The sequence below is a fragment of the Mastigoproctus giganteus genome, chromosome 4 (genome assembly GCF_048544385.1).
Source record: "Mastigoproctus giganteus isolate SK-2022 chromosome 4, ASM4854438v1, whole genome shotgun sequence".
Lineage (NCBI taxonomy): Eukaryota > Metazoa > Arthropoda > Arachnida > Uropygi > Thelyphonidae > Mastigoproctus > Mastigoproctus giganteus.
This window is the reverse complement of record NC_143578.1, coordinates 93,406,062-93,420,926: the sequence shown is the minus strand read 5'-3', so window position 1 is coordinate 93,420,926 and position 14,865 is coordinate 93,406,062. Positions and strand designations below refer to the sequence as shown.

The 14,865-nt window shown below is 40.4% G+C and overlaps 1 protein-coding gene across 3 annotated transcripts in view; it reads right to left on the bottom strand.

Annotated features, from left to right (window-relative positions):
* The window catches only part of LOC150086917 (VWFA and cache domain-containing protein 1), a 464,860-nt gene that overhangs the window by 38,619 nt on the left and 411,376 nt on the right, over nucleotides 1-14,865 (bottom strand). For all 3 annotated transcript variants that reach the window (XM_090372820.1, XM_090372822.1, XM_090372821.1), the window contains one exon: nucleotides 715-860. In XM_090372820.1, coding sequence (XP_090228946.1) covers nucleotides 715-860 — 146 coding nt within the window. The remainder of the gene's footprint in view (nucleotides 1-714; nucleotides 861-14,865) is intronic.

The following is a 14,865-nucleotide window of genomic DNA, read 5'->3' as shown; positions in this document are numbered from 1 at the left end:
GCACAACGCAATAGTGGAACAGTCTATTTCACTTTCGACAACATCAACTGTAATCTCCTTCCAGATAGCTGCTCACATCCAATACTGTAAGGGCACAACACCCTGGCAAGACATGCAAAAATGACCAGATAATGGGGAATGTAAGCAGTGGAAACAACATAAAATCATCTGATTTATGTTGTTTCCACTGTTTATATTATATGCCCCATTCACCATATATGCAATAACTGTTGTGTTTTACTTATGGTATATTTTTACTGTGTGCGCACATACAACTAAGTACAAGTATAAAATGTAAGTAAAATAATGTGTTTGTGGTAAGAGTTTGGATTATTTTATCATGCTGTAAAGTTTTTGATAATAAACTGAAGTATACTGCTTCAGTTTATTGCTAAAACTTCATTACAGTATAAATTGTATCTGAAACAGGGGCAGAAGGCATTTATTGTAATCTGAATTAACTAATCCTAGGAGAGGTCTTTCCAAGCACTAGAGACATGCCTTACAAGTTACATCCTGCATTTACACCATGAAAAAATTCACTGGGATCTCTGGAAGACAGGTTGCAATGCTTATACACATCACTTGTTGAATACAGGTTTTTTTTTTTTTTCTCTTTACCAGAGGTAAAATGCTAATGATACAATAAAAGTACCATGTTAGAATAAATATATTAAATTATCACTTGCATTCAAAACTGAATATACTGCTTACCTATAATTTCATCGGCATAAGGCGTCCTTGAACCTAAAACACCTCCAAAACACTTTCTTTGATCAGTGCAAAATTTTTTCTTCAGTGGTATTAAACCATCAGAATCTAATTGGCACCATTCACATCCCAACACACCAAAGCATTCACTAGAAATTATAAGAATTATGGATTTATACTAAAACTGAAAACAATTTCTACGACAATAATAAAAATTAAATAAATCAAAAATGTGCCTTTAAATTATTTGTATTAAAATAAAACCTGCAGGAAGTTGACTGTAAAGCTTCTTATTCTACTAGGACTATGCATACATTCCAATTTAAGTCCTGCAAAGTTATTTTTTATGTTCAACTTTCAGTGAAGTGGATTTATTCCTAAAAATGACACAAGGGTTAAATGTCTGATTACACACCAGTCTAAGCAGAAACTTTACTGTTACACTGATGAGCCAAAACATTACGACCAGCAAGTCGTTATACAAATCGAAGCAACTGCAGGTGAAATACGGCACGTGCGCAGGTCGGCACACAGTATAAAAAACACCCGATACTGAGCTCCGTTAATCAGTGTTGCTCTTGTTCTTCAGATGGAAAAGGCAGCGGATACTTAAGCGAATTTGACAAAGGCCAAATGTAATGGCCAGAAGACTGGGTCAGAGCATATCTGAAACGGCACAGCTGGTGGAATGCTCATGATCAGCCCTGGTTAGTACCTACTGAAAATGGTCCGAGAAGGGGAAACCCACAAATTGCTGGCGAGGTGTTGGACAACCACGGCTCATCGATGCTCGAGGTGAGTGAAGGCTCTCCCGGATGGTACGTGGCAACAAAAGGGCAACTGTGTCGCACAACTTACTAGTAATTGGAATGCTCGTGACAGGAGTAATGTCACAACACACAGTACATCAAACCCTGCTGAAAATAGCACTGCGTAGTCACAGGCTGCTCCGAGTGCCCATGCTAACCACAGTTCACCGACAACAGCACTTAGTGGGCAAGTGAACATTGAAACTGGACCTTGAGTGATTGGAAGAAGGTCGCCTGGTCTGATGAATCACGTTTCCTGGTGCACCATGTGGATGGCCAGGTACATGTGTGTCGTTTACCTGGGGAAGTGATGGTGCCTGGATGCACCGTGGGATGAAAACAAGCTGGTGGCGGCGGTGTCACGTTTGGGCGATGTTCTGCTGGGATACACTGGGTCCAGTCATCCATGTGCTGGGCACTCTGACGTCTACCACCTACCTAAACATCATTGCTGACCAGGTACCCTTTTGTGCCAACAGTCTTCCCGTCAGGTGGTGTCGTCTTTCAGCAGGATAATGCCTCATTTCACACCGCCCGGATTGTTTGAGACTGGTTCACGGAACATGAGGAAGACTTCCAGGTATTGCCCTAGCCTCCAAATTCCGCAGACATCAATCCCATTGAGAATATGTGGTTTGTGTTGGAACAGCAACTCTAATCTGCAGCGTCTCAACCACAGACCATACAGGAGTTAAAGGATCTGCTGGTTATGTGTTGGTACCAGATACCACAAGACAGAAAGGAGAAAAGAGTCAATGTGAATGGAGAGTACCTAAACCATTTACGATTTGCAGATGACATTGTGGTAATAAGCCACGATCCCAAAGAATTAGAGGAAAATCTTAATCAGTTATGCAGAGTTAGTAAGGATATTGGACTAAAGACAAATATGGCTAAAACAAAAGTAATGATGAATAAGTATGCCATATAAAGGGATATAATGATTGAAGGAGCACTAATTGAAAAGGTGGAGTCATACTTATTTGGGGCAAGTCATCAGCTGTAATAATGATAAATGGCTGGAAGTCAAGAGAAGAATAAATTTTGGATGGATAGCATTCAGGAAATATAATCACATACTGAGGATCAATATCCCAATTTGTCTGAAACATAAAATAATGCACCAACATATACTCCCCACCTTGACTTATACAAGTGAAACTTGGGCACTCACCAAAAGAATGGAAGAGAAGCTGAGAACTACACAGCGAAGAATGGAACGAATTATACTGGGAATCAGCCTGTTAGATAAGAAGAGAAACACATGGATCAGGCAGCAAACTCAAGTAAAGGACATTCTTATCAAAACTAAAGAACTAAAATGGTCTTGGGCAGGACACGTAGCTTGAAGACATGATGACAGATGGACTAAGAAAATAACAGAATGGTACCCAAGAGGAGCTAAGAGAAAACCTGGAAGACAACAACGGAGATGGACAGCTGAAATTCATGAGGTTGTGGGTAGTAAATGGATGGCCATTGCACAAAACAGAAGGAACTGGAAAGTTGCTGGAGAGGCCTTCATCCTGCAGTGGATTGAAAATGGCTGATGATGACCACAAGGCACATTTAGAAATCTTGTAGCATCCATGCTTCGCTGGGTACAAGCTGCTTTGGCTGCATGTGGAGGACCAACATCATATTGTTTTGGCTCATCAGTGTATTTATTAGTGGTACAGTTACGACATCCAAACAGCTAGATGTGTCAGTCATGGTCAATGCAATCTTACTACTGAGGGGAGTGAGTTACCGCTGCGAATGAACGGGAGCAAAGACTGCTAATTACCGCAGACCGGCAAGCTGCTTTAACTGAAGTTTTCTTGCATCTGACTTATTTCCCCCAACCCATGTGTAACATTTGAACGCGTTAAAATATTCCAGTCTGTCATATTGCAGAAAAACAGTGTCCTTTTTAATTTTTCTACTATGTGCTGACTCTCATTATGCTGCATATCTTGGCTTCTAAACATTGGAAGAGATAATTGAACTACCACTTTATCCCTTGCGAAGTATACTTACCACCTGTGTAGGAAAAACCCCGCTAATCCGAACTCTCGCAAATCGGAAGCCATAATTACCAAGTTATATTCACACACCAACTATGTCTGACTTTGAGGAACAATTCGTTGAGGGTGAGAGCTCTGTAGCCCTCACGCGAAGCAGAAACTCAGGAATGGGCCAAAATGAAGAGATAATTACAACCAACAATGACTACCAAACTACTACCCAACTACCAAATGGAACCATCACGGACCAGGTATTGTCATTGCGCCTGGACCTGGAGGATATCATGCTCCAAAAGGATAATCAAATCACTGCTGCAGTTAGAGAAGAAATTATCCGTGTGTGGTCGAAAATGGAGCATGTGCTATCAAATTTGAACGTGGAACACGAGAGAACCAAAGCAAAACTTTATGCCTTCCTAGATAAAAGGGTGAATGAAAATACTACAGCACCCCTTACATACGCCCAAGCGCTGAGGATGATTCCACCAGATACAACTACCACCAACAAACTAACGGATCATCATCAAAAGAAAATGCTTCTCAAAGAACCTCACCTTGTCCTATTGAAAGCTACAAACAACTCATCGCTAGACTCGAGCGAATCAGTTAAAACTCTTGTGGTTCAGCAGCTTGCTCACAATTTAAAAACAACTAAAATAAAATCCATCAGGAAAACTAGAAACACTGGTGTCATAATTGAGACTGCAACAAAGAAATTATTGCCCAGGCAATAATTTCTAATCCTAGAATTAGTTCCCTCGGTCTAACAGCAGAATACCCCAAGAAGAAATGCCCATAAATTCTTATTTTTGACTTGGACAGGGAAATTACTCCAGACAGCATCGCTGAAGAAATTTTACACAGGAACATTCGAGACTCGACCCAAGAAAAAAAGAGACAAGAAGCACATAAAACCAAAATACTGCACCACGTCAAAGTCTCCCAACCTTTGCAATTGGGTAGTGGATATCTCTCTCCACAAGTGTGGAACCAGCTAAAACTTCAAGACAGGATCTTTATTGGTTGGAGCAGCCACCGCTTCAAGGAACATGTGGCTGTTCCTAAATGCTTCAGATGCTGTCGTTTTGGGCACACCACCCACACATGCGCACAGACGGATCCTACCTGTGGGCATTGTTCCCAAAAAGGGCATAATTATAGCAGTTGCCCAAACAAATCATCTGCTCCGACGTGCGCAAACTGCAAAGCAGTAAAACTGGATGCATCCCATTCAATCAGGGACAGCAAATGTCCTATTTACATCAAGGCAAAGCGAAACCAACAACTGAAGACCGACTATGGTAGTGAGGCCTAAGTCATTCAATAACAGTGTTATTAAATTTATACAACTTAATGCTCAGCGAGCACGTGCAGTAGCGGCGGAAATAAGGAAAAAGGCAGATGAAGAAAACATTGATATATTACTACTGCAAGAACCATACACCCACTCCAAGAAAGTTAGAGGCTATCCTCTCACATATAAAATAATTCAAGCAGATGAAGATACTCCCTGGGCTGCCATAGTCATCTGGAACCCGAACATAATGGTCACCAAAAAATCTCTTCTCTCTGCACAGGTTGGGCAGTGTGTGCCCATGTAATTGGCCCCTTAGGTGCCTTCTATTTAATATCACTCTATTGTAGACCCAGTCAAAACATCGGCCCAGCTATTGACTACCTAAGAACTGTTACCACTACTCTACCTAATGCTAAAATAATCCTGGGGGCAGATGTTAACTGCCGTTCTCCTGCTTGGCACAGCCTCACAGCTGACTGACCTGGTTGCCATAATGGGCGGCTTTTGGAAGACTTTCTAGCCACCTCACCATTTAATATAATAAACAGGCCCAATAACCTCCCAACATTCTCCAGTACTATGTGGGAGTCTACAATAGACATAACTGCTAATAGATCAATCTCAAGTAAGGTGTCGGGGTGGCAGGTAAATGAAGCCTGGACCACCTCCGACCATAGAGCAATTACATACAGCCTCGCAAGAAATATAGAATCAACTCCTACTCCACACTACGATATCAACCGCTATGCCATCAGCAAAGCCAAATGGGAGCTGTTCACCACTTCTCTCCAGTCAACAATCATGGATCACCCTTCTGATATCCTCTCCCTGAATCCCAAGCAGCATCAAAAGCTTGTAACTAACATCATCACCCTCTCCTGCAATCAATCTATGCCCAAGAAAAAACCTCTTCCAAGTGCTGTACCATGGTGGTCTCAGGAACTCGAACGTCTACGCTGGACTGTTCATAACAAGAGAAAAGCTTTTCAGAGAGCTCGCACCTCTTGGCCAGCTACTGATGTGGAAGCCCTTCGTGGAGACTACAAGAGGACCAGGAATCAATACACTTCCATGATTAGGCAGCGAAAAAGAATTACATGGGAGTGGCTGGTTACCACCACTGGTAACTCGGACCCTTGGGGAGTGGTGTACCGAGTTACTACCAGCAAACTGCCAAGGGGAGAAGTAGTCCATTCCACAATAACACCACGAGGAATCATGACAACGTCATGGGAGCAATCCATGATGAATATCTTGGATACTCTCTTTATCAGCGACGCCGATCATCTCACAACACAACAGCAGCAAATTTGTCCAGATAATGACAATTACCACATTGCCTCTGTGGAGGAAGAATTTAACACTGAAGAACTGCAGCAAGCCCTTGGCAAAATGAAGGATAAAAAATCCCCAGGACTAGATCGCATTGAACCAGAACTACTAAAAAAGGTCGCCCAGGTAAATCCCCAATTTCTGCTTAACTTGTTCAATAAATGCCTAACCCAGGGATCCTTCCCAGAAAGCTGGAAAATAGCTGAATTAAAGTTAATACTGAAAATTCCATCGAAGCCTCCAGAACAGCCTAACTCATACCGACCCATTGCCCTCTTGTCCACACTGAGCAAACTACTTGAACGCCTCCTCCGTACCAGACTCCTAACACACTACACAGAAGCTGGCCTACAATCCAATTCACAGTATGGATTTCGCCCAGGACGCTGCACAGAGGATGCTCTCTACCAAATAACCCAAGAGCCAACACTAATTACAAGTACTTTCTCCTCATAACCATTGACTTTGCCGGGGCCTTTGACATGCTCTGGTGGCCAAGCATTCTTCGCAGGCTAAGATTGGCACGCATACCAGCCAACTTATACAGGTGTATAGAAAGTTACCTTTCCAACAGGAAGATCACCATCTCCTCACCATACCAGAAGCTCACCAAATCTATCTACAGAGGCTGCCCGCAGGGTTCGGCCCTCGGCCCGTTCCTCTGGAACATCGTCCTTGATGAGTTACTTAGTCTGGATCTGGGCCCTGTTACTATCCAAGCACTCGCAGATGATATTACCGTTTTCCATCGCAGTGGACACCAGAGCAGCTCTCGAGGCCACTGGAAATCAAGCACTACAGATCTTACAGGACTGGGCGACTCTACACAAGCTCCGGATTTCTCCACAGAAGACACAATCCATACTTCTCAAAGGCACCCTACAAATATCAAGGCCTCCTCAGATCAAGCTGGTAACTTGCCTAACACACCTGGGCATCATCCTGGATTCAAAGCTCTCCTTCTTCCCGCACCTCTCATACCTTCAAGAAAAAATCAGAAATTATGCAGCCTTAATCGTCCGAGTAAGCAGGTGTGACTGGGGTCTGAACCGGAGAACACTCGAACTCCTGTATAACGCTATATTCCTCCCTGTTATTACATACGGATCCGGGATTTGGTACCATAGAGCAATAATTGTTCGCAATAAATGCAAACTGGAAACAATTCAGCGAAGTACACTGCTTGCCATTACCAGGGCCTGTTGCACAGTAAGTTCTCCGGCCCTCCAGGTTCTTGCAGGTGTCCTCCCCCTTGACTTGGAGGTTATCCGTCGAGGATTGCACTACTGCCTGTCACGGGGAATCCCAGCTACCATCTTTGGACATACCATCGACACCCGCACTGACTGTAAGCAAGAAAAGAAAAAACTAGCTGCCATGCTACTAAGAAATTCATCCCGGATGTCAAACTAGTTTATCCCAAGTCACCGCCTTGGTTCTCTCCTGGCCTCTACTGTACATATATTATAACTGGACACGGCTCTATAAATCATAAGTTGACTACCTTGGGAATCATCAATAACCCCTACTGTACATGTGGAGAAATTGAAGATTGGGACCATCTTCTTTATAACTGCCCAATTTATAACGATCTTCGAGGAACACTGTACACCAGACTCCAACACATACCTCAAGGACAGGAGCCCCTGCTAATTTCTGAAGAACAATATTACAAATCATTAACGGAGTATGCACAGAACCTCTTTTCTAGGCGCAGGACTCTACAACCAACTCAAGCCAGGGATAGAAACCTGTAAAGGACTTACTCAAACTTGAAATAAAAAATCTGTACTTGACTGTTTTACCAGCATCGACTTGCTAACCCTGGAACATCCAGAGTAGGATTACCTGCTAACTTCCCATATGGTTGGGTAGGCTCCAGTGGTCTTGACCACTCCACCGCAAAATATAAGTCACACTCAGCACTCTTGCTGAGTGGCTTTTCTACCCTTCTGGAGTTATCCCCTCCCACCTTTTCTCCTGGTGGGGCATATGCTCCACTGTCAATTTAGGGGATGCCTTCACCTACATCACCTTACTCTTACCTTCATCCCCATCTTCTTCCGTACACCCTGTTCTGCTGCACTCTACCTTATTTTTTATTTATTATTATCATCGTTTTTTTATTTTTTATATATTTTTTTTATTTATTTTTTTATTATTATTATTTTTATTTATTTATTTATTTTTTATTATTATTTTTTTATTTATTTATTTTATTTATTTTTTATTATTATTTTTTTATATTGGTCTCCGTTCAGGAAGCTCAGGCGACCCTGACGGGGAGACCTGCCAGAGAATAATGGCCAGCATGGCTACCTCCAAGTGGTGTGTGCGGGCAACGTGGGGTCCCATCTGGGGTCCTGCGGCCAAATGCCAGGACACACAACAGAACCCAACACAATACTACACATTCAACACACTACACTTTTTCTGGCATTTACAGTGTTCTGTATTTCTTCACAGTGTACATATGGTGCAGATGTGGGATACCACAGGTGGCGCTACATATGGTGCAGATGTGGGATACCACATATGTCAATTGAATTGTACTTTTTAACTAAAGAAATATAGTGAACAGAAGTTAAACTAACATATCTGTAATTACTCATGTCACCTTTTGTCCCCCTTTGTGAATTGGAGATAGATTTGCACATCTCCAGTCCATGGGGACTTCTCCTGAGTCTAAGGATACTCTCATAATTATGGCTAAGGGTTTGCTTACTTCTTTTCCTGCCTCCTTTAATATAACTGGATAGATCCCATCCACCCAGGGTGCTTTTTTATGTTTAACTTCAACAATTTCTCCCCCACTTTGCTGCTCTCAGCTATTACAAAATCATTAATCTCCCTGTTAAAGTTTAATAAGCTTCTGTCCTTCACTTCCCTAAAGAATTCCTTATGTGTGAATGTAGATGCAAAATACTCATTAAGTTTGTCAGCTGTCTGAGCAAGATCATCAACAGTTGAACCATCGATATCAAGTGGACCAATCTGATTCAGCCCCTTCTTTCTATTGTTTACATAAGTAAATAAGTCCTAGCTGTTTTTCTTAGCATCCTTTACCAAAGATTTCTCGTAATCTGCCTTCGCTTGCCCAATGCCCTTTGTGACTTGATTATGGACCAGTTTATATCTGCTATAGGCTTCTGTGTCGCCTGATAATTTATATGCATCCCTTGCATATTTCTTCTCTGCCACAAGTTTCATTAGTTCATTTGACATCCATTTAGCCTAAACCTTGAGCAATATTTCTTAATTGGTATGAAGGGCCCAGTGGCTTCTATGATTAATTCCTTGAATGCTTCCCATTTAGAATTTGCTGTTGGCAACATCAGTTGGTCCCACTGTACAGAATTTAAAAACTGTTTGAGATCACTGTACTCACTTTACGAAAACATAAACCCTTCCCTTTACCCCTGATGGTAATGGTGATTATATCTTTAAGTAAATACCACATCAATACACTGTGATCACTGTCACCTAGTGGTTCCTTTATCTGCAACTTCTTAATCCATGAATAATCAGTGCTGATAACCAGATCAAGAGTATTATCCTCTCTGGTTGTCTCTTGAACATGCTGCTGCCGCCGAAAACAGTGTTAAAGTTTTGTTGTTTCTGCAAGGTCCTCAATAGTAGGAATAGAGTGAAATTATAATCTTAAAGAGTACCTGAGTGGGGGAGATTTTTTTATGTTCTTATTTTTTTGTTTTATCTTCACATAATTAAGTCTGGTTTTAATTAACCCCCCCCTCAAACTTTCAATGAAGTTTCCTGGTTGAAGTCTGAATGAATTCCTTCAGCATAATATAAATGTGAAAGCCCAATTCATCTTTATCTCTAGTTAGCCACTGATGGTGTGCCAATTACCACTGAAATGTCCATATAGGAAGGCAATAATCTTCATAATTGGAAAATAGCCAATTCTTTAAGTGCCTGGAAAATTTTGGTGTTCCTTATGTTTATTAGTAGATCTCATATGTAGAGGCATATGCTCAAAATATAAACTTTTAATTTATGAAGTTTGGAGTCATTGCCATACTTGTGCATTTTTATAAGTAGTCCTTTCATATAATGCATTGGAAACATTGTTTATTAAATTATTTAAAGTTTTTGTTTTAGAAAAAAAAAAAAGTTTTGATTTATACAATTTCATTACATAATTAAATATAGCAAATTCCAAGCCAATTTACAACAAACATTTCAGGCTGTAGAAAAAAATATACAACTATCATATGGGTAATACAAAGCATCAAATTGTATGTAGCTGTAATGAAAGCACACCAAAGTTTGCATTAAAAGCATCATTATAGGAACACCTCGTATTGCAAATCCTTTCCCAATGAGTTGGTCTACTGTTACTTCTGTTGAATGCCACCTCACACAGCACTGTATCAGGGATTGTCGCTGCTTCAACGGAGGGCAGGCAGCTGCCCTAAATACAGGAGTCGACAACTGAGTTGTGACATGATTAATCTATATGAGATGCCAAAATGTGCAAGACATTTAAATTCTGAACCTATTTAGAGAGACTGCTTAAAACTATTGAAAAACTATACAACTATAATATTACATGGTTAATGCATAGTAAACTAAATGAACTGGTAATGAAATCCAATAAAAGTTTGTATAAATAAGAGAATAAGGTAACAATACACTTATTTTTTGGGAAGGGCTACTTACGGGATGTATGAACTAGAATGAATTAGGGCAACTCATGAGATTAACAATTATGAGTTGCTGTATAATGGTGCAATTTATGCAACTTTGCTTCCTTTTATTACAGCTACATATAATTTGATGTTTTGCACTAACTGTGGATAGCTGTATATTTTCTATAACCTGAAGCATCTACTCTAAATTGGTTTAGAATTTAAATGTTTTACACCTTTTGAAATTCTCATATTGTTTATTGAAGTTACAACTGGGTTTTCAGCTATACTCAGGATACCTACCAGCCATGATGAAGGAACAATCCCTGAAATGATACTGTCTTAGTGATAGCACTGAGAGATTCAAAATATGAGACATAATAATGCCATCTTTGCAAAATTTTGGTTTTAGTTTTCATTACACCTATAGAGAAATTGATGCTTTGCACTAATTATACAAAATTATATTAAATTACCCCAAAATGCTTTATTATACGAAACCACTAAAAAATTTATATAGTCATATTGAAGAAAATTATTATTTTTTTTAAAGAAACTGACATGTCAGTTTACCTGTTGATCAAATAGACTCCTCTTTTATCTATGAGATCAAAGGGTCCTTTATCTGAAATGCTTGGCTATGATCCAATGATTCTTTCAAGAAAGTTTTCAACCCCCCAAAGATATTTGTAATCTCTAGTGTACTGGATTGTGCTAACTAGTTATTTTGATCAGTTTTCATCAAAAATTTTTCAAATTATATATAAAAAAGAAAAATTTCACTTCAAAAAAATTTATATCCTATTCAGAGTGCTTCATCAAAGATTTACATCATATACTTCTGGGCTATAGAGGTAGTATGCTGAATTTCATCAGGCAATGGTGAGAGCATCAACTAATAAATATGTTCTTGAAATTGATAATCTGTTTGTGATCTGAATGAATTTTACATTTAATTTTCTTTAACACATTCAGACACAAAGTCTGCAAACAGAGCTTTCATGAAGTTGTTAATTCTTCCCAGTGAAATGTGCCTTTTAACACACACTTTTAATGATATAGTTATAGTGAAATATAAAACTGGTGATGAAATATAGGGTGTTCATTTTAATATTATTATATAATATGGGTTATATTATATAACCCTGTATAACATGGGTTATATAATATAACCCACTTTATACAGGTTTGTTAAGGGGAAGTCTTGTCTGACTAATTTAATTGGATACTACGATGCAGTCACAAAGGAACTGGATGGAAATATCACATACTTGGACTTCTGGAATATTTTTGCTACTGTTGCAAAATAAAATACTGCTGTACAAATTGGTTCCATGTAATATTAAGAGCAAGTTACTGTTACAGATAAAAGAAAAGTTGAGTTGGAGAAGACAGAGTGGTTATCAATGGACGCTGTTCGGCTCGTTGTTTTCTACACTGTGCTACCACTTTATTAGGTACACCTACCTAGTAGCATGTTGAGCCTCCTTCAGTCTTCAAAAACAGCCTGAATTCGGCCAGCCATGGATTGAAAAAGATGCTGAAAACGTTGTGCAGGAATGGAGTACCATGCAGACATGAGTGTGCCACGCAGTTCCTCGAGATTCAACAGAGGTGTAGGCCTGCAGCGAACAACCCTTTTCCACTCATCCCAAAGGTGTTCAATAGGATTAAGATCCAGAGACTGAGTGGGCCACTGCAGCAAAGAAAAGCCATTGTCACGTTCCTGGAATCATTCCATAGTAATTTGGGCTTTGTGCACCAGTGCATTATCCTGCTGGAAGTAACCATATGACTGAAGATAAACTGTCAACATGAACTCATGCACTTGGTCAGCAACGCTGTTTAGGTACAATGACATTCGGACGTGAATCTATGGGTATCAATGGACCCAACGTGTGCCAAGAAAACATTCCCCACACCATAACACTTCCCCAACCACCTTGCACAGTAGTCATCAGACATGACGGGTCCATGGATTCATGTTGTTTTCGCCAAATTCTGAGCCTTCATCAACATGATGCACCAGGAACTTCGACTCGTCAGACCAAGCAACTGTTTTCCAATCTTTGATAGTCCAGTGCTGGTGTTGCTGTGCCCACAGGAGGCATGCTCTGTTGTTCTTCATTGATAACAAAGGTACACGATGTGGCCGTCGGCTGTTGCAGCCCAGTTGCGACAAAGTGTGACTAGGTGGTCCGTTGAGATATTTTGTTCTGCGCACCAAGATTGTATTCTGACTTGATATATGACATTGTGGCCGTCTGTTTGCTTGCACAATTCTAGCCATCCTCCTCCGACCTCTCTCATCAACAAGCAATTTTCTTCCACAGGAGTGCCATTGAGAGGATGTTTTCTGTTCGTTGCACCATTCTCGATACACCCTTGAAACTGTGGTGAGTGAAAGTTCAGGAGAACTGCAGTTTCAGAGTTGTTGTTGTTTGGTTTTTAGGAGCATTAGCAACTAAGGCCATATTGCTCCGGGGATATGCGGTGGTCATTCCCTGACCTTTCCACATCCTCCGTATTTGGTGGTCATGGGCTCGAACTCCAGTCTAATCAAGAAGCGTGTGCTATGCACTGCTGCTCCTGCCCACCTGGCTACAGAGGTGCTGCCGTTTCAGAGATGCTTTGTCCAGCACGTCTTGCACCTACTACCATGCCATGTTCGAAGTCTGTTAGATCACTCCTTTCCCCCATTCTTGCTACGGTTTGTACGCTTAACTGATACTAGAAAGGTTGTTCTGCTGCATTTATATCCACAACTGTGGTCATGTGACTTGCAACATTATGGGACAAGCAATTTATGTGCACAGAAGGGGTGTACCTAATAAAGTGGCAGCACAGTGTATATTTATTAATTATATCGATGAAGGTATATCATGCTTAACGTCCAAGTCTGCAGATTATACATAATCTGGCAGGGTGTTTAATGACAATAATGACAGTATGCCACTGCAACAGGATCTAGAAAAATCAGGCTGATGGGCTTAGAAGCAAATTACTGCGTATGGGTAGCAATAACCATAGAGTATTGTACTGACTGTGTGGTACCCAGGGTAGTGGAAAATGAAAGTGACCTGGAGGTAATTGTGCAGTGAGATATGAAGTTTTCTTAGCAGTGCAGATAAGCTGCCAGGATAGCTCATGGGGTTTTGTCAAACAGGAATAAGGAGTGATTATCCCATTTTATTATCCCAGATACAGGTCTGGAGGCCTCATTTTAGGAAGGATGTAGAGCTGCTGGAAAGACAACGATATTGGGGGGGTGAGCACACTGTTACCAAGAAAGGCTTCAGATTGCAGAACCTGGAGAGTAGACACCTGCCAAGTGACCAGAATGAGGTGTTTAAGGTTTTGAATGGATTTAGCAAACTCAATGTTGATGGGATTCTTCCTCTTGCTCAGAGTACATGAGGGACATAAATTAAAACTGAGGTTTTCCTGTAGCGAGCGGTGGTTGATTGCTGGAACAAACTTCCCTTTTTTGCTGTGGAAGAGGACAGCTTAAATAAATTCAAGGAAGAACTAGACAAACTAATGGAGGGTAATATGGAAAGTTTTTTATTTTTTTTTTGTTGGCTGATGCTGCTTTCTTGCATCATTTGCCACTACTAATACTAATGTTATATATATTAAGTATAATGCCATCAAGTAACGATCATTGGTGTAATTGTGTGAGCACTAGTAGAGAATGTCATTTAACTGGAGGATGTGAGAGCTTTGCATTTCAAGTGTTCAGTTTGTCTCAATCCTTGTTCGAAGTTGTGCATGTTGGTGCTGCCGAATAAACATCATGTTGTGGATCATTCACCTTTTTTTTTAGTGGAATTTTATCTGGAAATGAAGTTTTGCAGTGAATGTCAACAAAAACTGTTGAAAAAGTCCCTAACAGTAATTGTTCACACAAAGTTGCAATTTGCAAAATAACAAAGAAGTTTCATAAGTGTAGATCAGTTTGATATAAGGAATGTGAAAGAAGGAGTCTTCTTACAAAAAAGATTTCAGATAACACTAGACAAACAATTTTGTAATTTCCAAACAAATCTCTATTGAAA